Source organism: Lissotriton helveticus, chromosome 3_1 (assembly GCF_964261635.1).
Source record: "Lissotriton helveticus chromosome 3_1, aLisHel1.1, whole genome shotgun sequence".
In the NCBI taxonomy this organism is placed as follows: domain Eukaryota; kingdom Metazoa; phylum Chordata; class Amphibia; order Caudata; family Salamandridae; genus Lissotriton; species Lissotriton helveticus.
In genome coordinates, this window is record NC_136061.1 from 293,866,087 (window position 1) to 293,893,754 (window position 27,668).

At 45.3% G+C, this 27,668-nt stretch overlaps 1 protein-coding gene across 7 annotated transcripts in view; it reads right to left on the bottom strand.

Annotated features, from left to right (window-relative positions):
• Positions 1–27,668, bottom strand: part of VMP1 (vacuole membrane protein 1) — a 917,545-nt gene that overhangs the window by 198,878 nt on the left and 690,999 nt on the right. For all 7 annotated transcript variants that reach the window (XM_078679830.1, XM_078679834.1, XM_078679832.1 and 4 more), the window contains one exon: positions 12,731–12,847. In XM_078679830.1, coding sequence (XP_078535956.1) covers positions 12,731–12,847 — 117 coding nt within the window. The remainder of the gene's footprint in view (positions 1–12,730; positions 12,848–27,668) is intronic.

Genomic DNA, 27,668 nt, shown 5'->3' on the forward strand with positions numbered 1-27,668 from the left:
CGCTCCAATTCTCCTTCGCTTTGACCAAAGAAGACAAAACAGCACTCGAGGGTTACATGCCAACCACGCTAGATTTTATTTGCGAGGAAATTCACACAGACGCGTTTCGGCGTGCTGCCTTCGTCAGTGTATGTTACACAGAAACAGACACCGGCATGTTGATAAAGTTTTCCAATGATCATGTAAACTAACGAAGGACTAACCCCACTCTAGTCATAGTGCACGCCATCTTAGAACGATATACAATACATCATATTGTTCAACATTTGAATGCATTTAGATGTCATTGAGCCCACAGATGGGCAGAGGTACCTAGAAAAAAGCGGGATGTTGTTATTCTTCAAAATATTTGCAACATAAGCAAATAATCAAGCCGTGGATCGGCTAATATCCTTTATCATTTCATGTCAACAAATTCCTATGTACTCACAGATACATATCTATTTCATACCAGGAAAGAATACGTAGAATACGTCAAATTATGGCAGCAAAAAATTGCATGTAAATTCTACAATTCAACTCCATCATGAGTTCTATCTCTGCAGACTCTTACTAAGCATTAATCATTCTCATGAGAAAATCAAACAGTATATGTGCTTAGGTGGCTGCATTCGAGAATATATATATTGTAAGCTCGAGGTTTCCCAACCGGATGAAGAGCACTCGAAATGCAGTTTAAGCTTGCAGCTTTTTATTAGGTTTGAATTCGCCACGCACTGCCGATTCCATTCACATGCGACCTTCATTTATACGCCTGACGCGTTTCGAAGTGAAAACCTTCTTCCTCAGAGGCGATGTCGGTCTGTGTAGTGCAAGTCCTGACACTGCCCAGGATGTAAAATAGTCCCTTTGTTGCCACGCCCCCTTGATGGAGGAATTAGAATCTGCGTGAGGCATCCTGGGTGTTGTAGTGGCAGTTGAGTTAACCTCCCTCTATGGGTGCACTGTTATTTAGAAGTGTCGGAAAAAGTTAAACTTTGTGTTTCCGAAAGCAGTAGGAGCTCACAAACCAGTGTTGTCTCGGCCACCACGGAGCTATTAGTATCAGCCTGCACTGTTCTTTCTTTGCTTCTCTCAACACTCTTGGGAGGAGGGGAATTGGGGGAAAAGCGTAGGCAAAGACGCCGGACCATGCCATTGAAAACGCATTCCCCCAAGATTCCTTTTGGGGAAGCCAGCTTGCGAAGTACCGGCATTTTTTGTTCTCCTTTGTGGCGAAGAGGTCCACAGTTGGTTTTCCCCTTGTCCGAAAAATGCTGTCCAGGACTCCCTGGTCCAACTCGTGGCAGGAAGTTTTGAGCCTGCTGAGAGTATCCGCTGTGGTATTTGTGTTCTGCCGATAGTGATATTCCTTGTTGTAAAGCCCATTCCCATATGTTCTGCGCTTCCTTTGTGTTGTCTGCTCTTATCAACACTGATGAATTCCTGATTCGTGGTAGGAAAGGCCAGTAGCGCGAGGCGCACCACCCTGAGTTCCAGCAAGTTTATGTGTAGTTGCCGCTCCTGTAACTTCCATCGACCGCTGACCTGAAGGTCCTGCAGAAATGCTCCCCATCCTTCTAGGGATGCGTCCGTTGTCATCACTAATGGGGCTGAGTTGGTGAGGAATGTAAGTCCTTGAGAGACATTTTGCCGATGTGTCCACCACTCCGCTGCCAGCAGCATGTCCGGGGTTACTTCCACTACATCCTAGAATGATCCCTGAGCTTGACGCTATTGGAGGTCGAGCTGTTCCTGTAATGGCCGCATTAGTAATCTGCAATGAGGCACGAGGGGGATGCAAGATGACATTATTCCCAGCAATGATTTGTATCTGCGTACTGAAAGATACTTTCTTTTCAGAAACTTTTGGAAGTGAGACACTACCTTCTTTTGTCTATCTTCGGAAGGGGACGCCATGTTTCCCTCCCTATCCAAGATTGCTCCTAGAAAAGTGATCTGTTTTCTTGGATGAAGGGATGACTTCTTCACATTTAGAGTCAATCCTAGTTTGTTGAACAAATCCATGCACGCCCTCGTTGACCTTCTGGCGAGTGCTGCTGTTGGTGCCTTGACTAACCAGTTGTCTAGGTAAGGACATACCTGATGTTTCTGCCTCCTTAGAAAAGCCGCCACTGGAGCCAGACATTTTGTGAATACTCTTGGGGCTGATTTGAGGCCAAAAGGTAGGACTCTGAATTGGTAATGCTCTTCGGCTACCAAAAATCAAAGGTATTTCCTGTGTGCAGGATGAATCGGAACGTGAAAGTATGCGTCCTGTAAGTCTAAGGTGGTCATATGATCCCCCGGGTTTAAAAGTAGAACGATGTCCTGAAGAGAGATCATCCGGAAAGATTGTTTTTTGAGATAGGTATTTAGGGATCTGAGATCCAGAATTGGATGCCACTGTAAGATATTTTTCTTGATCAGAAAAAATCGGGAGTAGAATCGCTCTCCTTTTTGGGAATTTGGAACCGGTTCTATTGCTCCCTTTCGGAGCATTGTCCGAATCTCCTTTCGGATTTGATGTAAATGATCTATTCTGTGATGCATCTGTGGCATACGAGGGGAAAATTCTAGAGTATGGCCGAATTGAATAATGTTGAGGACCCATCGGTCCGTGGTTATTTCCTGCCAATTTTGAAGAAAACGGGTAATCTTTCCAACCAGGGGAACATATGTCTGAGTTTCCGGTGTGTCTGGTATCAGTAACCTGTCATTGTCGTCGGGCGTTGTCTTTGCCATGACGACCTCCTCTACCTTTAGGAGTAGATTTGGAATATCCTCCTGATTGTCGCTGCGAATACTGCTGACAGTAGGGTTGAGAAGTGGAGGTATAGGAAGAGTACCTCCCTTGCTGATAACCTCCTCTGTATGAAGTTTGGCCTCTACCTTTAGAGCCACGAAAAGGAACTTTTCTATACTGCAGAGTTCCTAAGGCTTTAGCAGTATCAGTATCCTTCTTGATACTCTGCAACACGTCATCCACGTGTTTGCCGAACAATAATTCGCCATTGAAGGGCAGATCCAATATATTATTTTGGACTTCCGGCCTGAATGCAGTAGCCTTTAACCATCCTTGTCTGCGCAACACCGCCGCTCCTCCCAGAGACCTGAAAGCTGTAGTTGCTATATCCATAGCGCAGTCTATGACTTCTGGCTAAGTCCTCTCTCCTTCTTGAAGAATTTTTCTGGCCTCCTGCTTCTCTGCATCCAGAACGTGATCAATAAAAGGTGACAGGTCGCACCACATCTGCCTGTCGTACCTTCCTAGGATAGCAAGCGCATTCGCAGCTCTCACCAATAGTGCTGACATAGAGGAGAATCTCTTCCCCGCGTTGTCCAGCCTGCTTCCTTCCCTATCTGAGGGCGCCGTAATTGGAGCGGACGGGTTCCTTGAGTTTTGTTGCGCTGCTTGTGTGATCACGGAGTCCGGTTTCGGGTGACCCAAAAGGCAAGCAGGTGCGTCCGCCGGCGCTTTATACTTCTCATCTAGTATTGCTAGCACTGGTGTCACTGTCGCTGGCAATTTCATCGCCTACAAACCTTCCTCCCAAATATGAGTCACAATCGGTAAAGATCTCACTGATTTCCGAAGGCTGTCTTTAAAGTCATACAAGAAACATTCGGTTTTATCTTCTGTCATGGTAAGAGAGAATCTTTTAGTGGCTCTTTCCATTAAGTTATGAAACCCCCCAATGTCTTCAGGTGGGGAATCAACAGGTTTAGGTGGAGGAGATGACGGTGAAGGAATGAGGTAGTCATCCCACTCTTTGCTAGGATCCCTAATCTCGCCATCCTCGTGTTCCTCATCAGTCGTGTCAGGATCTCTCTGAGGTCTTGGTGGTGGAGACTTGGGTAGAGGCTCTGGCAAGATCTCTCGCCTACATACTGGTGTACCCGGTACAGAGCGCGGCCTAGGTGTTACATCCGGAATGTCTTTAGACGTTTGAGGTGTAGGATATCTCCTCCTATAATCCTCCAGCATGGATTGTAGATCTCTTAATAAAGAAGAGGGCACACTTGTCATCTCTTCCCTTTGTTCTTGATAGTGACGCTCTTGAGGATGACACTGAAAATCCTCATATTCATCCTGTGAATCTTCATCTCGGTATTTCACCTTTAGTTGGGATGGGCTACTTGCATACCCAAAAGGACCATCCTCATCCTCTTACTCCGAATCCTCCTCTTGTAGCAGATGAGAAGGTACCAATGGTGAAACTTTACTTGGAGACGTCACTTCTGGTGTTATTGTCATTTTCCAAGCTGAAAAACGCTTTTCTGGAGTTTTTCCCTCGTCGACGAGATCGTCGTCGCCGCCGGCGAAATCATAATCGTCGACACTATCGTCGACATAGTCGTCACCGTCGACGTAGTTGTCGTCGACGGTCCCATTGTTGATGCCATTGACGGTCCCGCCGACGGCTCTCTCGTCGTCATCACCACCGTCGTCGACGAAGGGCTCGTCGTCGATGTCGCCGCCGACGTCGAAAATACTGACGACGATGCCAATTTTACCTCAGATTTCGTCGACGGTGTGGGTGTTTTCGTCGACAACGATGTTTTCTTCGCCGACGACGCAGATTTCTTTACCTCAGAAGGTGTAGAAAATTATTTTTTAATTGTAATCTTTACCTTTTGAGGAGATTTAGACGGCTCTGAAGCAGGTTTCTTAGCATGTTTCTCCTAAGAAGCATGACCCTTCGTCTCCTTAGACTTTCCTGAAGGAGATTTGGGGGGACTGCAACCCGAAGACCCTGGAGTGGTCTTTTTAGAGGTTTTTTCAGGCCTCTCACCTGAGGTATGAGCCTGTGGAGATCTGCTTCTTTTCTGAGATCTCTTGGATGTTGAAGACTCTTCCTCACTGTTGCTTGAGAGGATTTCTTTCCAGGGTTTTACCTTCTGGAGCCAGAGTAGAAGCCTTCCTTCCCGGCCTTTCAAGGTTTTATTGGAGAAAGTGCGACAGATTTTACATTCCTTTGCCTGATGGTCCGGGTATAAACAATATATACAGTCCTTATGAGGGTCATCTGTATACAATCTTTTCTTAGAGCAGGTGGCACAAGATCTAAATAAACTTTTCTTCTCCTTGTCAGCCATGGTAGAAGATCAATAGTAGCTTCCAAAAAATCAATGTAGAAAAAGGGGAACCCCAAATTCTAGTCAGATATAGTAGAAAACTGAAGAGTTTGAGCAGAGCTCAAAGGAGACTCCCTAGCACAACGTACGGCAGAAAATCTGAGGGGCAAGAGGTTCTCTCAGGAGTGTTCTAGAGGGTGAGGACAGCTGATTGGTTCAGGGAAAAGTTTGGGCCTTTTTTACATAACAAAGGCTATGGGTTGCAAAAAGGAAAATGGGCCTAGGCCTCTTTTCAGTTTGCTTTATGACTAAACATTGCTTTTTTATGTACCGGAGACTCCCGTCTCGACGACGGGGAGAAATACAGGCATGTGAATCTATGAAAGTTCCAATACTGGAGTAACCAAAATTGCCTTGCCCATTCAGGAGCAATGAGAATTATGCGGCAAGGCTCCCGCTTTATCTTTTGGAGAACACGAGGGATGAGAGGAAACGGGGGGGAGGGGGGGAAGGAGTAGCCAAATGTCCCTGTCCTGGATAGCAGAAAAGCGTCTCCCCATGATTCTGGCTGAGAAGTCCTGCTTGCGTAAAAGGTGCACTTTTTGTTGAGGTACGTAGCAAACAGACCTAATGTTGGGAAGCCCCAAGACCAGAAGACCATCTGCAACGTTTGTTCGTTGAGCTTCCAATCGTGGTACTGTTTGGACACCCTCCTGAGAGAGTCGGCCAACTGATTGTGTATCCCTGGCACATGCTCCACTCGAAGTGAAATTTGATTGAGAAGCCATTCCCAAATCTCCTGTGCTTAAAGAGAGAGAGCCTGAGATCTAGTGCCACCCTGTTTCTGGGGGATAAAACAAGGTGGTGGTGTTGTCCGTCTGACGGACCAGAACTGGAGATCCCCGAATCCGAGACAAGAATGCTTTGAGGCCCAAGAACACCTCCCTCAACTCTAGAGGGTTTATGTGGCATTTCGATTCCTGTTTGGACCATTTTCCGTGCACCTGAAGCTCCTGAAGGTGAGCACACCAGCCCTCCATGGACATATCCGAGGTCATCACAAACTGAGGAGTTGAGTGAATGAAAGACAGACCCTGAGTAAGATTTTCCTTGATCTTCCACAAGACATTGCAGCTTTCAAAGCCGTCGAGATTTGATTCATATCGTTAAATGACCCCTTGGATTGAACCCATTGAGTATCCAGTTGCTCCTGCAGTGGGCGCATAGGAAGACAGCAATTGGGAATTAGTTGAAGGCATGAGGACATCATCCCCAGCATAGATTTGTAATTTCTGACTTTTTGATGATAGGTGTAATTTCCTGGAGACATGAGACCCTTTCAGGAGTCTGAAAGGCTTTGTCGAGATTTGTATTGATGCAAGCTCCTAGGAAAGTCAGAGAACTGGAAGGAATATAAGAAGATTTTTCTAGATTGAGGTGAAGACCCAGAGACTGGAGAAGATTCTGGCAAGTTTGAGTAGAGTTCCTGGCTTCCCGAACCGAAGGAGCTTTTATTAACCAATCGTCCAGGTAGGGGAATACCTGGTGACCTGAACGTCTCAGAAAGGCAGCTATCGGCGCCATGCATTTGGTGAAGACCCTGGAGGCCGACTTCAATTCGAAGGGGAGCACTCTGAACTGATAATGGCACCCCGCCACTTCGAACCTGAGGTATGTTTGATGCTTGTGATGAATGGGGATGTGAAAATAAGCATCAAGAAGATTGAGAGATGATAAATAATACCCTTTTTCCATAAGAAGAAAGATTTCCTGCAGAGACATCATTTTGAAAGATTGGTTTTTGGTGAATGTCCAAGACCTGCCTCCATTTCCCTGTCTTATTTTTAATTAAGAAGAAGTGGGAATAAAACCCTCAATTGCGCTGATGTAAGGGTACCTTTTCTATGGCGCGTTTGGAAAGAAGAGTTTTTATTTCCCTTTTGAGATCTGGCAGATGATAATGTAGGACCTTCGGAGGAGGAGTACTTGGAGAATACTGTACAAACTCTAGGGTATGACCGCGACGGAAGATATCCAAAACCCATCTATCCGAAGAGATGGACATCCAGTTTTTTAAGACGTTTGAGCAGGTTGGTTCGAATTGTGGGGCTGCAGAGTCGGAGCCTGGAGAAACTCATTGCTTATTGTTTGAATCCTGCGGTTTTCCGGCAGATTTCTGCCTTTTACGACCAGTGGGCTGTGAAAAGGACGATGCAGTTTTGGACCTAAAAGGTGAGTGTACGCCTGATAGGTGCTTTGAGGGTAATTAAACCGGTGTTGGAACTGCAGTATGGGTGCCTACTGCCCTCGAACTCTGCCCTGAAAGGACTGGAAACAATGTTGTTGCATTGCCAGGGATTTAGCAGTGTCTGTGTCCTTTTTTTATAGACTGAAGGGCTTCGTCTATACGACTTCAAAATAAGCATTCGCCGTCCAAAGGCATATCTAGCACCTTAGCCTGAACCTCAAGACGGAAGCTAGTTGCCTTCAGCCACCACCGACGCCTCAGCACTGCTGCTCCTGCCATTTTCAGTGGAAGCTCTTTCTCCTTCTGATAAGATATCCTTTGCTTCCTTTTTCTTATCTTCAGGAAGATTTTCCAAAAGCGAAGAGATGCCCGACCACATCTGTCGTACCTTCCCAGAATGGCCATAGCGTTGGAGGCTCTTATAGAGGTAACCACCAGGGCAAAAAACCTCTTCCCGATGTTGCCCAGCTGGCGTCCTTTTTTATCCGGAGGTGCAGAACACTGAGATGCCGGGTTTTTAGTTCTTCTTTGTGCAGCCTGTATGATTACAGAATCCGGTCTTCGATGACAGATGAGGCATGTGGGTGAATTATCCAGGCCTTTGCACTTCTTCTCCAGCTTCGGAATTACCACTGGGATAGAAGCTGGTGTCCGCATCAGTTTTAGACCTTCCTGCCATAAGTAATCCACTATGGGAATTGCCCTAATGGATCGTTGAGTGCCTGGCTTAAAGTCATACAAGAAACACTCAGTTTGTTTAACTGGCATAGGCAGATCAAAGCGCCATGAGGCACGTTCTAGAAGGTCGTGGAAGCTCCCAAAGTCAGCGGGTAGAGGAGGAGGCAAAACGTTTTCCCCTATGGGCCTAGGAGTTACTTGTCCTGCATGCTCTACCAGAGCCTGCTGAGGCGGTGGAGGATGTTGCGGAGCATTTGCCTCGGGAAAGCGCCTGTAGTAGTCATTTAGCATGTGCTGTAAGTCTGTTACCAGCGACACTGGAACATTAATAGATGGTTCCCTAAAATGGTGAGGATCCTCTTCTAATAGGGATAACGCTCTTGAAAAGATTCTGGCTGTTGAACGATAGCCGTAACGGTGAAAGAATACTCTCCTGCAAGGTATGAGGATGGATTAATGTCCTCTCAATCTCTTCAAGAAACCCCTTACAATCGTTCTGAAAGAAGCAGGAGTTGAATATCACCTATATGCAGTTGACACTCAACTCTACTACAAAATCAAATCACCCAGCGACATTCAACACCTCTATGTCACACTATCCAAAATCCAATCCTGGTTTAACGGTAGCCACTTAAAGTTGAACCCAGACAAAACTGAATTAATACTGTTCGCTACAAAAAGTAACCACCTTCCTATCCATGACTGGCTCACGAACCTGGATGCCCTAAATTGCTCCCACGCTATAACCGACTTGGTTAAGTCACTAGGCATTACCTTGGACAAGAACTTATCGATGAAGGACTACATCAAAAACTCTACACAAAGTGCGCTGTACTCTTTAAAACACCTGAAGAAAAAGAAACCTTTCATTCCTCAAGACGATTTCAAGATTGCTGTTCAATCCCTAGTCCTATCCAAACTGGATTACGGGAACGCCATCCTGACAGGAACGCCAAAAGCTCACCTAGCCCCTCTAAGGTCAGTCCTTAACATGGCTGCTCGACTCATAACGGGGGTCAGAAGGTTTCATCACATCACACCATCCCTCCACTCCCTCAACTGGCTACCCATTGAAGGCAGATGTATCTACAAATTGGCCTGCATCACACACAAAACCCTCCACTCACATTCCCCCAACTAGCTTAACAGCAAACTGGTCAAAGCTGGAAGATCCAGATCCCTGTGAAGTTCCAACACGCTTCTTCCCATCCATCCGAAATTCAAAAAGACAACCACTCAGTTCCTATCCTTTTCTGGTAACGTACCCAAGATATGGAACTCACTTCCGATTGACCCCAGATGCAACCCCTCCATGCCGTGCTTCAAAAGGGACCTGAAAGTCATTCTCCTCATGAAATTCCTTACCGTCCAAGTCAACGAACCAAGACTACAATAACCTAGTTGACTCCCTGCTTATTTGTCCATCATGGATAACTGGAGATTGGACTGTTTTCAACCTCGTGAGCTCCCCTTCTAATCTTCACTGCATGCCTAATTATACTGTGTTGCTTTGCGTGCACCGTTATGTCCTGCTATGCAATGTACAACTACTTATAATGTTTGGCTTTTATCTGTATGCATCCCTCTGTCATGCTATGTTATGCACCTATGTATGTAAAGCACTCTGATACCCCCGGGTCTAGCTAGCGCTATATAAACCGTATAAAATAAAGTCCTCACCATTCTCAGAGTCCTAACACTTAACTTTTAGTTGAGAAGGACTATACCTAGGGCCAAACATGTTATCATCCTTAGACTCCTAGAAGTCAAGCAAACTTGCTGGAGACAATGGAGAAATTTTAGAAAAATCCTGAATCTTTGAAGGTCCCAAATGGATTTTTTTCTCCCGTAGAAGGTACTGTTGTAGACCGAGAAATTCTCATCAACGGAGGAAGGCTTATCGACCATGACGCCGTCATCATAGTCAACTGCGAAGTTGTGACCGTCAACGTTGTCACCATCGCTGTAGAAGCCATCAACGGTGAAGAAATCACCTCAGGTCTGACAGAGATAGCTCTCGATGCTGTCGAGAAGGAAGATCTCTCACTGGGTTTTTAGAAGCAGAGACTGGAGCAGAAGATGATTTTAAAGTTCCTTCTACCTGCTTTCTCCTAAGATTTTTTCCTGCTCCTGTGATTTCGATATCTTGGAATTCCCTTGATGAGAATAGAAGCTGCCTTTCTTTTGCTGGAGGAAGAATGGGTCTTTTCTTCAGTGTCAGATTCAGAAACAGCTTTTTTTCTTCTGGAGCCAGAGGAGCAGTCTTCCTTCCCTATCCTTGAGGGTCTCTGCCGAGAAGGTTCTGCAATATTTGCATTCCCTGGGTTTATGGTCAGGGTAGAGGCAATAGAGACACTGCTTGTGGGGCTCTTCTGAGAAAAGTCTAGATTTCTCACAAGTTTTCCATGGCCTAAACAACCCTTTTTTTATCTGGCATTGTGAAAGTCACAGAAAGGAATACCTCGAGCTGGAAGCTGTAGGTCAAAAGTTGTAAAGCCAACTGTCACTAAGCAGAGCTCTGAGAGACTCCCAATCACACGACGTGCAGTAGGAAATCTGAGGTGTGGTGGCTCTGTTGAGAGGGTTACACTGAGGTCTCTGCTTTGATTGGCTGAACTTTGGATGTTATAAAAGGAGGTTGATAGAGTGTTCAATTGAATTTTCTCTCTATGGAGGTCTATGTAATGTATTCAGTACTACTATTTCTACTGTTACTGTGGGATTCCACCATGACGACGGGGAAGATTCAAGCATGTGAATCTATAAAAGATACAATACTGGAGAACTGCTCTTTCTGCTGGGGAAAGCATCAACATATGAAGCAGAATATTCTGAATGAATCACGTGGTAACATCATGTAGTATCCCAATCTGCTAGCAAAGCTGCATGAGGCAATAAAACCTATAGAACATACACAATGATGTGCCGGCAGCTCATTCTACATACAGATCGATCATTATGTAAAGCAGCTTATTGTGCAGGTAGAAGCACTGTCACGTGAGACAACTGTGTCTAAAGGTAAAAGCAGGGTCAGAAGAAGCTCATTCTATACGCTGATGCATCATCATGAGAAACCATTCATGTTGCAGGGAGCTGAATCCTCACGCAAAGCAGCTCATCCTGGAGGCACACATATCTCGTGAAGCAGCTCATCCTGGAGGCACACACATCATCTTGTGAAGCAGCTCATTTTGGAGGCACACACATCATCTTGTGAAGCAGCTCATCCTGGAGGTACAAACCATCTCGTGAAGCAGCTCATTCTGGAGGCAGATGCATCATGTGAAGCAGCTCATTCTAGAGGCACACACATCTCGTGAAGCAGCTCATCCTGGAGGCAAAGGCATCATCTTGTGTGGCAGCTCATTCTGGAGGCTCAGGCATCATCACTTGAAGCAGCTCATCCTGGAGGTAGAGGCATTATTATATGGAGGAGCTCATCCTGGAGGCAGGGGCATCTCGTGAAGCAGCTCATTCTGGAGGCAGAGGCATCATCTTGTGTGGCAGCTCATTCTGGAGGCTCAGGCATCATCACTTGAAGCAGCTCATCCTGGAGGTAGAGGCATTATCATATGGAGCAGCTCATCCTGGAGGCAGGGGCATCTCGTGAAGCAGCTCATTCTGGAGGCAGAGGCATCATCTTGTGTGGCAGCTCATTCTGGAGGCACACGCATCATCACATGAAGCAGCTCATCCTGGAGGCAGGCACATTATCACGTGAAGCAGCTCCTTATGGAGGCAGGGGCAATATTATGTGAAGCAGCTCGTTCTGGAGGCACACGCATCATCACGTGAAGCAGCTCATCCTGGAGGTAGAGGCATTATCATATGAAGCAGCTCATCCTGGAGGCAGAGGCATCACCTCGTGCAGCTCATCCTGGAGGTAGGCACTTTATCAGATCATGCAATTCATTCTGAAGACAAAGGCCTTATACCTTGAAGCAGCTCATTCTGGAGGTACTTGCATCATCACACGGAGCAGCTTAGAATTAGATGCATTATCATGTGTAGCAGTTCATTCTGCAAGCAGGCGCATTACCACGTCAAGTACTCCTTTCACAGTTAGATGCAGCACCACTTGAAGCAGCTCATTCAGCAGGCAGATGCACTATCAAGTGACAGCTAATTTTGCTTTCAGGTGCATTATTGAATGTCGCCGAGCATTCTGCAAGCAAAAACATCATGACATGAAAGCATGTTTTACAACCAGATGCACCAACATACTCACCAAGAGGTGCAAATGAAAAAGATCAGACAAAAGCACTGAAACCTCTGCTCAGTGTACAAAGTTTGACAGAATAATAAAAAAAAATCATGTGTTCCTTAGAAGACTGTCTTAAGGCAGCTCATAACAACATCAAAGTAAATAACTTAAATTATTCAAAAGCAGCAAAGTATTTGGAAGTAAAGTCAGGCAGGTCTTAGAGAGTTACTCCATATGAAATAGAGGTCATGTTATGAAAAGGTGAGTATGTCATGGCTATGAAGCTCCGCATCCGGAGGAAACCCTCAGTAAAGAGCTTGGCTAACCAATAATTTCCTGAGTGGTGAAGGTGGTAACGGTTTGCACAGTTGTTGAGGGTTTGGTCTCGAAATATAGAGACCAGTAGGTTTATTGATAGGGACTTGGTTAGCCCACGGTCCCTCACAGGTGGGTTACGTACCACCTGCCATGAGCATACGGAATAAAAAGTAGCATGTCTCAGTCAAAACAAGGAGATATACCTTTCTAGAGCACATATTTACCTGGATATGCATCTTTATGATCGCTTTCCCAATCAATGTCGCTCCAAAGAAGGTCCAGAAAGGAACAAGGAAGTGTCCACATGTTATTCCAGCCAGATCAAAGAGCGGATTTGGAATCTGAAGAGAGAGAACGGACAACAACATCTTTGAGACAATGAGAAACGCTCATCTTGGAACAGAAAGGCAACCTTCAGGAGCAGTAAGACAAGGAAGATGTGTCAGAAGAAAACTGTCACGAATGCAACAGTAGAGAATACCCATTTGTTAAATCACAAAACTAACCATATTAAATATCATAAAATGACGTATATCAATCTACATGTTATGAAATTAAAAAGCTGTGTACCTGTGTTACAACCATTATAAAATAAAAACCACGTGTCCTTTTTTCAATCAAGTGATCGAAAAACAATGAATCAGGGCTCAGTATGTATGATAAACCCACTTCTGCTGCAATTTCAACTAAAGACAAAGCTTTGTCAATCATATGTGATTACTTTCAAGTTAAGTACAAAAAGCCTCAAATAGATCATGAGTGGATATTCTGAAAAACTGCTTGATTTATATTCATATTTTCTGCAGTTCACGTAAAATCTGACATTGTCTACTGGTGCACCCAACCATTGGAAAAATATTTTTTGTCAGCAAATATAAAATCCTCAAGTGCCTCTACTAAGAGGTCCATGCACTACCAGCAGAGGTCTGCAGAGTCTTAAAAAAGGCAGTTGGAATCATGAGGGAATCCAGCAGGATCTTTAGGAAGCCACTAAAGGCAACAGAAGTTTTGAGAACTTTGTAACAAACATACATCATCTAACGCACACCAAAGTTCAAGCACACAGGAGACCATAAGCATTTTAAAATGTACTCTCTAACGGGAAAGGCCTTATTTCAAGCTTCTCAATTTGAATATTTTGCTACTTAATAGAAGTGATGCCACATGTTCAAACACAAAAACAATATGGTGTCCTGGAGGCATTTTTCCAGCACTTTACTTCCTTCAAACTATTCTTGGAGCTGTAATCTTGGAACATTTTAGTTTAACCCTTTTGATAGAAGTAACAGATTATAAGGATTGGAATGGAAGTCTAGGACAGGACAGAGACATGGAGTCACTGAAGAACCTTTATGTATACCTTACGTATGCTAAAATTAGATGTCATCGGAGGAAACAAGCATTGACAAAGCCAATAAGTCTCGTCTATGCAAGAGCTATTATCATTGCCAATAGGTTTTACACCAGTGTGGCTGCTGTTCAGCATGGCTAAAAATTAGCGTGGCAATGGAGAGTGGCTTGGAGTGTAGCGTCGTAAAGTGGAGTTGTAAGGAGATGCGTAGAGTTGAGAGTTGTAGAGCAGAGTGGCATAGAGCAGAGTAGAGTGTCGTAGAGTGGAGTGGCAAGAGTAGTGTAAGAGAGTGGAATGGCATAGGGAGGTGTAGAGTCAAATGGAATGGCATAGAATGTTAGAGTGGTGAGTTTTGTCATAGAATATAGTGGAGTAAAGTGGCATAGAGGGAGTCGCATAGAGGGGCGTAGTGTTGTAGAGTGGCATGGAGTAGAGTGGAGTGTCAGAGTGGAGTAGAGAGTTAGACTGTAGTAGAGTTTAATGAAGTAGAGTGGTGCAGAGTAAATTGGCGTAGAGTGCACTGTTTTTTAGGAAAGTGGTGTAGAGTGCAGTGACATAGAATAGAGTGATACAGAGTAGAGTATAGTGGCGTACAGTGGAGTGTTTCAGGGTAGGGTGTAGAGTGCAGTGGTGTGACGTGCAGAGGAGTAGAGTGAATAGAATGGTGTGGCATGCAGTGGTGCAGAGTAGTTGGCATACAGTGCAATGGTTTTGAACAGAGTGGTGTAGAGGATTGTTGTAAAGTAGATTGGCTTAGAGTGATGCAGTGTAGTGTGCAGTGGTGTGCAGTAGACTGGCACAGAGTGCAGTGACGCAGAGTAGGTTGTTGCAGAGTAGAGTGAAGTGGCGTGGAGTGGTGCAGGGTAGAGTGCAGCGGCATAGAGTAGTAGTGGCATAGTGCGCAGTAGTGTGGAGTACAGTGGCGTAGAGAGTTGTGGAGTATAGTGGCGTACAGGGCAGTGATGCAGAGTAGACTGCCGTAGAATGTATTGGATTTGAGTAAAGTGGTATAGAGTGCAGTGGCGAACAGTGCGGCTGTGTAGAGTAGCATGGAGTGTAGGGGTATAGAGTAGAATAGACTGGCGTAGAATGCAGTGTCATAGAGCAGAATGGTGTAGAGTGGCGTAGAGTCGAGTAGAATAGAGTGGCGTAGAAAGCAGTGGCATAGCGAAGAATAGAGTGGCTCACAGTGCAGTTGCATAGAAAAGAATAGAGTGACGTACAGTGCAGTAGAATAGAGTGACATTGAGTAGAATAGACTGGCATAGAGTGCATTGACAGAGCGGAGTGGCTTAGAGTGCAGTGGGACAGAGTGCTGTAGAGTGTAGTGGTGTAGAGTGCACTGGGTTTAAGCAAAGTGGTGTTGAGTGCATTGGTGTAGAGTGCAGTGGTTTAGTGTAGAGCGGCGTAGAGGGCAGAGGCATACAGGAGAGTTGTGCAGAGTAGAGTAGCGTAGAGGGGCGCAGCATAGAGTGATGGTGCGCAGAAAGCAGTGGCATAGAGTGAAATGGCGTGGAGTGGTGCAGTATAAAGAGAAGTGGTGCAGGGTAGAGTGCAGTGACAGAGTAGTGGCGTAGAGGGCAGTAGAGTGCATTAGAGTGGTGCAGAGTAGAGTGTCATGCATAGAGTTCAGTGGTGCAGGGTAGAATGGTGCAGAGTTCAGTGACGGAGAGTGCAGGGTTTTATAGTGTTGTAGAGCAGAGTGGCATAGAGTGCACTGGTGTAGAGTGCAGCGGCGTAGAGTGGTTAACAGTAAAGTGATGTAGAGTGAAATGGTGTAAAGTGGTGCAAAGTAGAGTATAGAGTAGAGTATAGTGGCGGACAGTGCAGCAATGCAGAGTAGATTGGTGTAGTGGAGTAGAGTGTACTGGTTTTGTGTGAAGTGGCATTGGGGGCAGCGGCGTAGAGTGGAGTAGAGCAGGTGAATTGCAGTGGCATAGAGTGAAATGGCGAAGAGTGGAATAGAGTGGTGTGAGGACAGTGGTGTAGAGTAGATTATTTCACTTTAGAGTGCAGTGTAGATTTGACGAAGAGTGCATTGGTGTAGAGTGGAACGATGCAGAGTAGTGTACTGTTGTATAGTGCATTGGCATAGTGTAGCAGAGCGGCGTAGTGGAGAGTAGAGTATAGTGGTATAGAGTGCAATAGTGCAGCAAAGAGTGGCGAATAGTAGAGTGGCATGGAATGGTGTAGAGTGGAACAGAGTTTTGTAGCATGCAGTGGTGTAGAGGGCAGTTGGTGCAGAGTGCAGTAGTTTAGAGTAGGGTGGCGGAGAGTAGAGGGGCGCAGCTTAGAGTGCAGTAGTGTGGAGTAGACTTGCGTACAGTGCAATGGTATAGAGTTGATTGTTTCAGAGAAGAGTGAAGTGGCGTAGAGTGGAGTGGGGCAGGGTAGAATGCAGAGTAGAGAGGTGCAGAGTGTATCGGTTCCAAGTTAAGTGGTGTTGAGTGCAGTGGCAAACAGTGCAGCTGCGCAGAACACAGTGCCGTGGAGTAGCGCAGGGTAGATTGCAGTGGCGTAGAATGTAATGGCGCAGAGTGGCGTACAGTAGATTGTTTCAGAGTAGAGTAAAGTGGCGTAGAGTGCATCAATGCTGCAGAGTAGACTGGAGTGGCTAAGAGTGGATTGGCGTAGAGTGAAGTGTTGTAGAGTAAAGCGATGAAGAGTAGTGTAGTGGCGTACAGTGCAGTAGAGTGGTGCAGGGTAGAACGCAGTGGTGCAGAGTAGAGTGCAGTGGCGCAGAGAAGAGCAGTATAGAGTTCAGAGGCGAAGAGTGCAGAGGAGCAGTGTAGAGTGGTGCAGGGGCACAGAGTAGAGTGGGGTAGAGAGCACTGTTGCAGGGTAGAGTGGCGTAAAGTAGAGAGGGGTGGAGCATAATGGGTAGAGTAGAGAGGCGTATGGTGGTGTGGAGTATCCATACAACACATCTTCAATTGAAATGACCATTACATTTACACAGACATAGTTTTACTGATAAAATATACAGCACGCAAAACATTTAAATTTTGTTGTGTGCTAGAAAAGGTGAGCATATCGAACTACTTGAGAAAGTAGAAAGAAAGTAAAGCCTTTTAAAACATGCACTTTATTGAATGTGGTCTCCTGGCTGGTGAAGTAGCTTTTAGCAATATTTGTGGGCGGAAAAAGTAAAAGCACTTTTAGGATGAGAAGTCCGCCTGCCCAACAATATTTTGTCTATTTTCCTTAAATCTGGGTCTTCCCACACATTCATCAGGGTTTAGCTGACCCCCTGACATATTTTATAAGTGAAGGAAGGGGTAGGGGTTGAAAGTACTTGATGGGTAAGGAGATGTATTAAGATGAATTATTAACTTGTCTGTCATATCAGCAGGTAAATTGTGGGGGAGGGGGGAGGGGGGGGGGGGAGGTAAAAGAAACTGAGTTACGCAGCAAAATACTATATTATAGGGCCCCCACCCAAGTGAAAACAAACTACGCAAAAAAATTGGTTATCCATCTAGGATTTCAGAACTGTACAGTGTGTTCCATAACTTGCGGCACTACAATCTCAAGGTGAAAACAAACTTTTGCAGGGAGATATTATCTGATGCTCAGATTTTACACATTTGCTTGCCTTTTAATACACTCACAGTATGTAACAGGTAACTGTGCGTGGACTAATAATGGCATTGAGACATTCTGGTGGATTAGCTACCTATCTACCCATGATTCCAAAAGTAGAGCGAATTGCAAATGTCATGGTTTTATTAATCCATAATGAAGGTTACCAATTGTGTCTTTTTTATTATTATTTTGTGGTGAAACTAGCATGAAAATTACTCCCCCCTCCCCCAATGAATTTTTTTCCAAAGAGTAAATGTTTTATTAAAAATAGTAAATCAACTCCATCCTTCCTATGGTCGATGGCCGCTCACGTATAGCCTTTAACAACAGCCGACAACCCCTGTATGAAGGAGGACTATGGATTGTAAATCTCCAAAGTTACTACCGAGCCTTATAATTGATCGTTCTCAACGACGGGTTTAGTTGGTACGATCAGACTTACTGAGGAGAACTCTCCCTACTAGGCCTGCACAATATTATGGGCATCTTGTAAGGCGCACCGACACTCCTTACCTTCCCGGATATTACCCAGGTGGTCTTCCCGAGTTGGAGAGTCTCAACACAACTTCTAGGCGGGGCCTGCCAACTGATGGGGCTGACCCACTTTGGGAAGGGAGGTGGCTACACCATACAACAGGCCTGGAGGAATTCCATAAATGGGAAAACATAGGCAACGCGGTTCTTGGGGATGTCTGGTCGGGCACCCACATAATGACTTTTTAGGAGTGGTTGTGGCATCCTGCAAAATATGAATTTTGAAACCACCGCGTTTGGTGATATGAACTTGGCCAAACATATTACACACATACATCTACATTTTCCACAGTTATAAACAATTCTCAATTTTTCCTTACTAAGAACTCACGAGCTTTACAGCTGAAAAAATCAAAGGCCTTCACTTGACTGGCTGCCTGTGACCACGTCAAGAACAATACGTTTACTCCGTTGCTCCTGTCATTTTTAGTTTACAACACCATTTGCAGACAGTTTAATCTGAGGAGTGGTGTACAATTTACAACTTTTTATCCTTTTTTCACATCTATGGTTACCCCAAAAGAGGATAAAACAGACTCCATTCGTTACCTTCAGTAATGCCTTATCTGGTTGAGACTATCTAGCTGCATATTCCTTCCTTAGAATTATCCCAGCCCATCCTTTCTTTGTTCAGTCGTACTGCACGAAGAGTTAGTCATCTACCTGGAACTCTCATGTACAGTCAAGGTAGAACAACAACACTCTTTTTGGGCATAAACTGAAGTTGCTCCTCCTCCTTGGAGGGATGAGGCGGAGAGTAAAAGTAGGCAGAGTGATAAACTAGCCTACGTGAAAGGCAGTGATCAATTTCAGGAGAAAGGAAGCTCTTTTACAAAGCACAAGTATGTCCGGGTAGAGGTTCCGATAAGGAGGCTTGGATGACAACGCCTGAAGCTCACTGATCCTTTGGGCAGATGTTATAGCCATGAGAAAGGCCATCTTGATGGTAAGGAGCCTGAGAGGACAATTGTGCAGGGTTCAAAGGAGGCGCACATAAGGAAAGGGAGGACGAGATTGAGGTCCCACTAGGGCATAATGAAGGGAGAAGGGGGAACCAAATGTTGTAAACCTTCCAAAACCTATTTGCAATAGGGGATTTGACGTGGGATGTCTGAGCAGGCAAACATAGAAAAGCTGAAATGGCAGAGACAGTCCTTCAGAGTGCCCAGAGCAGAGCCCTGCTGGGCAAGGAAAATGATGAAGAGCAGAACATGATAAATGGGGGCAGAAAGGGGATCGATTTATCTTTCTGTACATTATGGCACAAGTTTTCCCCCAAATCAGGCATAAATCGTCTTGTTGGAGGGACGCTTGGCTGCCAGACTTTGGGAGGAAGGTCGAAAGCTGTCAACTGTCGAGGCTTCATCTCTGCACATGAAGGCGGAGTGTTGACAGGTTCAGGTAGAGAACCCTCTCCTGCTGCTGCGTCAGAAGATCCTCCTGAAGAGGCAGCCTGACGAAGGACAGATGGCCATGCTCAAGTCAGACTTTCCAAGCCCAGTCTGGAGCCTCAAGGACGACCTGGGCCCGGTCATTCCTGATCTTGAGAACTCTTGGCAGGAATGGTATGGGCGTAAAGGTGTACAGAAGGCCTGGGCTCCACTCGAGACGAAAAGCGTCTCTGAGCAAGAGCGGCCTTGAAAAACTCTGGTGCGCAGAACTGACATTGTGAGTTCTCATCGGTGGCAAACAGATCTAACTAAGGCTCTCCCCACTGCTGAAAGAGACCTTGCACCACCTCTGGATGGAGATGCCATTTGTGATCTACAATGCATGTTAGGCTGAGTTTGTCCGCTCTGGTATTCAGAGAGCCTGCCAGATTTTAGCCACCTGGGATATGCCCTGCTGTTCCAGACATGTCTAGAGACGCAAGGCTTTTAGACAAAGGGTCCACAACCTCACCCCATCCTGCACTGCTTATTGCCGTATGACATGGCGGTAGTGTTGTCCGTGAACTGTTGCTCTAGGCCTCACCCGATGGAGTGTAGAAAAGCTCCCAGTGCAAATCGGATCGCTTGGAGTTCCAACAGGCTGATGTGGAATCCGGATTCCGCCAGAGACCAGAATCATAAAAATGTCAACCGCTCACAGATGGCCGCCCCATCCCACTGGTATATCTGGTTGGTTAAGGGAAAGGGGTCTGCCACTGACCCAATCATGGCTCATAAGCCACCACTGCAGGTTCTTTGCAGTTCCCTCTGAGATCTGGACCATGTCGGATAGATTCCCTTGATTCTGCGCCCACTGGAACTTCAGGTCCCACTACAGAGCCCGATATGCCAACGGGCATGTGTAACAAGCAGGATGCAGGAGGCCATGAGGCCCAGCAGCCTCAGAGTAAGTCTCACTGACATTCAGGTTAAAGGCCAAAACATCAGTATCATGGCCTAAATATCATGGACTCACCATTCTGGATAATAGTCTTGAAACTGCACCATTTCTAGAACAGCTCAAATGAAAGGTAACATCTGAGAGGGAGTCAGGTGTGAATTTGGCACTTTGATGGTGAACCCCAGCAAATGCAGTAGGTTCGCTGCAGTCTAGAGGTGGGAGACCAAAGCCTGGGGCGAGCCCGTCTTTGAGATAGGGGAAGACTGGCACCCCTGATCTCCACAGGTGAGCTGCAACCACTGCCATCCCCTTAATGAACATCTGAGGGGCGCTGGTGAAGCTAAAGAGGAGAACACCGAGCTGAAAGTGCTTGTGGCCTATCGTAAACTGCAGATAACGCCTGAGGGCAGGCAGAAAGGGAATGTGGAACTATGCGTCCTGCAAGACCAATGCTATCATTCAGTCTCCTGGGTCCAGGGTAGATAACACTTGAGCGAGAGTGAGCATTTTGAACTTCTTCTTGAGGAAGAAATTGAGAGAGCACAGGTAGAGTATAAAACAAATGCTTCTTTCCTTCTTGCACACTAGAAAGTAGCAGGAATAGCAACCATTACCTATTTCTGGTGTCTGCCCTCTGTATGACTCCTTTGGCCAAATGTGGCGGAGAAGGGATAGGTGGTCCTCTGTCAGCCTGTTGTAAGTAGGTGGCATGGAGAAAGGGGTAGTCTCAAAGGGGAGGATGTAACCCCTTCGGATAATCTACAAAACCCACCTGTCTGATGTTATTCACTGGGGCAGGTGAATGCGAATCTTGCCGCCCACGATGATAAACGGGTAGAGTAGGAGGGTTTGGAGGCTGCGGATGCTGAGGGGGGGAGAGGGTTGGACTGACCAAATTGCTGGCTACTTGACCCACAGGGCCAGTAGGTACAGCGTCCAAGACCACACAGAGGCTTGAAAGCTTGCGTGTTGCGGTGGCTGGGCTGGAAAGGCTGAATGCCCCTTGATGTTTATGAAAGTAGCGAAAGACGGATTGAGGGTGATGACGTGCCACAGAAAGGCCCAAGAACCTGCCCATAGCCCGGCTGTCCTTAAAGGAGCCCAGCGCCGAATCAGCCTCATCTCCGAAGAGATGGAAGCCATCATAGGGCATGTCCATGAGTGAAGACTGAACATCCCCAGATTTTTTGTTTTATATAGCGCAAACTCGACCCGAAGGTATTAGAGCGCTTTACATGAGCACCAGTTGCATTACAGGCAGACACATTACATTTTTTTAGGCACAGGGCGATTAAGTGATTTGCCCAGAATCATAGACCAGGCGTGGCGCCACAGTGCCACTGTCGAGGAACCCACCCTGTCTAGTGAGTCAGTGGTGACTAGTACACATTCAATGGTGAACTTAGCTGCATCCTTCCCGTCGGCTATAGCCTGGGAGCACACGGCCTGCGTGTCTCCCAGGACCGTAGGCAGCACCTGCGCAACTGTATCCAACAGAGTGTGGGAACAGCGACCTACAAGGCATGTGGTGTTCACCGTCTGCAATTCCAGGCTGGTGGTAGAAAACCTTTTCTTGCCTAAAATGTCCGGCCTCTTGAATTCCTGATCTGGCTGTGCAGTAGGGAATGCACCAGTATTAAACGAGAAGTAGAGGCTTGGACCACCAAGAGCTCAAGGGCTACGGTGTTCCATGAGGCATTTGGGGTCCCCGTGAGTGGGGCGGCGGGCAGTTGTCATGTTCACAGGAGCCCCTGTTTCGGGCTTGGACCATGTCCCAAGCAGGACATCAGTAAGCGTTTTGTTAAATGGAAGAAGCGGTTTTGAAGGGGACACTCAGCTGAAGCACTTCCATCAAGACATTAGTCTTGACTACCACAGAGGGGAAGCTAGAGTCCAGAACCTCAGCCACCCTCCGCACTAAGATGGTGAATTACTTTTTCTTCTCTGTACCCATGGTAGGAGGAGAAAGCATGCCAGTATCTGGAGAAGTGTCCAGTCCACCGGCTTCACCCAGATCCTACGACCAGTCCAAGGAGTCATAAGGCTGGTAATCCTCAGGGTGCAGTGCCCCTCCCATTCCTCACCAAGTCTTTGCCCATTGTAATAGGGCTTATGCTCCACCCTGTAAGGCCTAGCTCCAGTCGGGCAACGCCCCTCGTGCTCCGTGTCGGAGTTGGAGATGTAAATGACTATGGCCGATCTGGATCCATCTGTGGATCCTTGGGATCTGACTAGAGCTGGAGCCGCTGGGGTGGATCCAGCAAGGGCCCCTCCCGAACCCAGAGAGCCTAAAGGCGCGCTGGAAGGAATGGGCTGCCCAAATATGAGATGAATAGCCTCATAAAACTCCCTCAATTGGGCAGGGTTTGCTCCAGCTCCCGGGAAACTCAGGGAGGCGCGGAGCCAGCCCAAGCACTGGCTCAATCACAGAGCCAGGCCTTGAGTGACTCTCCCTCGTCTTGATTGCCGAAGGACGAAGTGAAGTCGAAGCAAAATAGTGACACTTAACTTGAATGACCGGACTACTTGGACTATGACGAGCGTGTCAGACTTCACTACTGCTCCTGAGACCTTCATCTCGACCGGGATCTGGATCATTGCGGCGTCGCATACTAAGCTGCCAGGAGCTTGAGAGATCATTCCCTCAAAGTCTTCGGGTGCATAACGCGACAACTGGAACAGGCCTTCAGGTTATGGTCGTGCTCGTGGCATGAGAGGCACACAAGGTGCAGGTCCGTCACCGACACCTTTCACTGCAGGGCTTTAAGTTGGCCTTCTTGGCTAACCTGTCAGGAGGAAGAAACCTCTATGCTGACTGGCACGGAAAGAAAAGAACCGAAGTCAGCATGCTGGGGTGGCACCTATATAGGCAATGCGCACGTCACTTCTGACGCAGACAGCGACACACAGAGAGCCTAATGATGCCACTTACCGGCGCACCGCTCAAGAAAAATGTCCGGATACAGTCTGACTTCTGGGTGGTAATTCTAAAGTATGGAATCTGCGGCTAGAAGTTCATCAGATCATGCAATTCTGTTTCGTAAGGAGCAATAAAAGGTCATTTTAGTAGCCCCCAGGTACAAAGGAAAGGTCAATTCTTCATGAATGTGTTGCATGAAGGGGTCATAGCTGAGGCCACTTGTGCTGATTGCTCTACAGACTGCCAAGCCAACAACAGATTCCTCAGTAACAACACAGGTTTTGATTATGTTTATTATGTGGTTGGTTCTCTAAAAAAGAAAGTTCAGCTGCTGATCTTACACTGGTCTCACAATATGGGAAACCGCTCCAGATGATGACCATGGTAAAATCTCAGACAGCAAGCATAGCAGCAGAGGAGCTTTGTAAGAAACCCAACCTATGATTCTCCAGAATTCATCTCAAAGCACTTGTTCCAGCTCAAATTTGAAAAATTAAGAAAAAGAGAAAGCTGCTAAGACAAACATTTCAACTACAAGATCATAACAAGAGACAACACAATCTAACCAAAATCTTCCTCTAATCTAAACAGAATTTTAACTATGGTAATAAAAATACAACCCCCCCGAAATCTACATTATTAAAAGGTAAACCATAATCTTACCTAATCAGACTCTAATCTAAACAAATTGTAATGAATTGATATCTTAACCCTTACCACCAATCAGTTATACCATTACTAAAAGCAAAGCCAACTCAACTAATGTCTAACCAATCCCCAACCCAGCCAAAAGTCAACCAACCTAAGTCTTACCAAAACCCTACCAGCCTAGGGCCAACCACAACCCAACCAGCCTAGGCACAACCCAACTAGCCAAGGGACAACTACAACCCAGCTAGCCCAGGCCTAACTACAACCCAGCACTACTAAGCCCAACCAGCCTAAGTCTAACTAAAACTCAACCAAACCCAAAGTCTAAGCAAAATAAAATGCAACAAAAGTTAAACAAATCCCAGCCTTAACCCAATCCAGCCAGTAAGACAACCAAACCCCAATCCAACCCTAGCCAACTTACCACCTCCAACTCAACCATCCCAACCAAATCTAATCCCAGTGGAACTCCAACTCAAAATTAAACCTCATAAATAATAACCAAAATAGCACAATATACACTTTTGAAAACAATTTTCCATAACCAAAACATCAACAAACCTACACATAACATTTGTGTCCTAACCAAAACATGACCCAATAATGACCCACCTTAAACACGACTTCCTATCCCATTAACATATTCAAGCCACAACCTACCCGTACCTATATTAGGTTTAACCAACTTACAACAAAACCTATCAAGATGAATACTTAACCTATCCAAACTAAAACCTAACCAACTATCACCTACCTCAAATATCCCCTTCCTCAGTATTACCCCTAAACAAGAAACACATGGCGATCCCCAAATCTCTGGCAAATTACAGACATTTCATTGCTGAACTAGTGAATGGGACGATCTCCACTTTTATGGAAACCAATTGACTACTATATACCGATCAGTCAGGTTTCAGTGCGGCTAACCGCACTGAAACAGCTCTTCTGGCAGCCACCAATGACATACGTCGCAATCTGGAGCAGGGAGCTTCTGCGGCTTTTATCTTTCTCTACCTGTTAGCAGCATTTGATATAGTCTTACATTCCACCTTGTCGAAGCACCGTTACAATCTTGGCATTTGCCTTGCCACTCTCAAAAGGATCAAATCTTTCCTCTCAAATCTGGCCCAATCCTTTTTACCTTCACTGTTTGACATTTCTCAGATAGTTTGTGGGGTTCCTTTTTGAGACCCATTTCGCTCAATTCGTACATGGACCCTCTCACAAAATAAATTGGACTCTTTGGATTTGAGACACCCAGCTTCTTATTTCAATATCAGATATCCTTAGAACTCAGGCCAATTTTAATTATTGCATGTTACAGATTTCCAACTGTAAGAAAAAGACTGCCTTCATTTAAATGGCAACAAAACAGAACTCGTTCTGTTTGTCAAATCTACTGTATTTTGGTCAGAAGATTGGTGGCCCAGAGATTTGGGTCTCATGACATAGCATGTCAACTTCTCAATTAATTTGGGGATCATTCTTGTAAAACCCCTTCTGATGTGAGACGAAGTCAAGACTGTGTCTGCATCAAGTTTTGGGTCTCAAAATTCTCAGTATAATAATAACTTGGTTGTCCAAATGTCCATCCAGATATGAAAATCATCAATTAGGTACCAGCAGATTGGATTAAGGTAATGCCCTCTACGTGGGTATGCCAAAATGTTTAACAGGTGGTGCAAAATGTGACAGCTCGGTTTGTTCAGAACCATCCAGCCGGCTCATCATTTTCCAGATACCTCAGGGCTCTCCATTGGCTACTTGCTGTCAAACATGCACATTTCACCATTTTAGTTAATACTCACAAGGCCTTCATTACATTGGTTCTCAATACTTAAACAGATGGATCTCCTTTCGTGGGTTCTCTAGTGCCCTATGCTCAGCTATGATACATCTGGCTGCCACAGGATGCATTTTCCATTCTAGACAGGGTGAATGCTCTCTTTTATCTGGATGCCAAAAGCTGGAATTAGCTTCCGCTCTTTTTATGGACAATGAATAACTTCTTAATCTTTAAAAAAAATGTAAAACCTGGCTCTTTTTAATTGTTAACTTCAAGCCATTCGCATTTGTTTTTTTGCGCCAGGATGCCCTTTTCAGGGAGATATAGGAATTTTTAAAACCCACTTAATATAACACTCAAAACATAAGCCAACCAAAATGCAATCTTCCCAGAACTTGCCCCAACCCAAACAAAAAGTAACCTAATAACCATAGCCTAACCCAATCTGACCTCGCCAGCACATAACCGAACTAAACCAAACCAAACCAAACCAAATTTAACTTAACCAAACCCATTACATATCCAAGTTCCCCTATCCTAAACAGCTACCTACCAAAAATATAACTTGGGCAATCCAAAGCCTAACACAAACAAAATGATACAACCAAAGATAACCACACCCAAATGTATTCTAACCAAACTCCAACACAACCTGAACTTGACCAAAAACATTACCAAAACACAACCTAAGCAGGACCTAACCAAACAGGATTACCAAACTGAAGAATAATGTACAAATACCCTAACAAAATCACAGTATAACCCAATAATACACAATATAGTGTAACACAAAACAAATCTATCTAAACATAACTTAAACAAAAATGATGAAACGAAACAAAAAGGGAACCTCACCAACACATAAGCTAACCACTAACCAACCAAAATATAACTTAATGACAACCTAACCCTACTAACAAACTTAAGCTACTCATAACACAATGTAACCAATACTCAATATAATCTAACCAACCAAAACCCAGATCAATATAACCAAATCACACCGTGACCTACTGTAACCAAATCCCAATGTAACAAACCAAGATAAAGCCAAATGACACTTAAGCCTCAATCGTAACAAGAGATAACCAAAAACAAATCTGTAGCTTACCAAACGTCAACATAAGCTATTGCAAACACTACATAACAGAGGATAACCTTACCTAAACCTAAACTTCTCAATGTGTGGCCGATCCTAAACAGAACATAACACTCCAAACCATGCATAGCAACAAAAATAAATGACAAAACCCTAACCATAACTTAATCATACAAATAAGCACAATATAACCAAATAAACTAACCAAAATGTAACCTAGAAGATGCAAGCTGTATGTAACCACAATAGGGGAAGGAATTCGCTAGGTGTGAGATACAATGATTGAGATACAAACTAAAGAAGCTCTACATGGTTTTAAATATGTAGCATTTCTAAATAGTGGGGGTAACCGTATGGGAATAATATTCTCTACTTTCCCTGTAGTTGAATAGACCACCGAAATAAAAATACATTATAATTCAACAAAGAGAAAATCTCATCTAGCTTTACCCAACCGAAACGTTACTCTGTGCTAAATCAGGTTCCCCCTGCCCTCCCAAGATTGTGTCCAGCCTAGCTCACCATCTGGTGCCTTTCATCACCACATCATAATTCAATCTCTCTATAGGCTCTGCAAAAGTGGCAACTGAATGGAAACACGCTCAAGTATCCCTGCTTTTTAAAAAAGCCTACCATAAACCCCGAAGTATAATCACATTATAACCCTATTTCAATGCTCCCTCTGCTGGCAAACAACTTAGAAAGTTTTGTAAACAACCAACTAATGTTTATTTTTTTGGAAGCCTACAAGAATTTCGACTCTTCACAATCAGGTTTCCGAACCCTACAGAGCACGGAGACGGCTCTGTGACAGTCACAGATAATATCTGCCTTTTCCTAGACGTCGGAACCCCAGTAATGCTTGTACTACTACATTTATCTGCGGCTTTTGACACGGTCTCCTG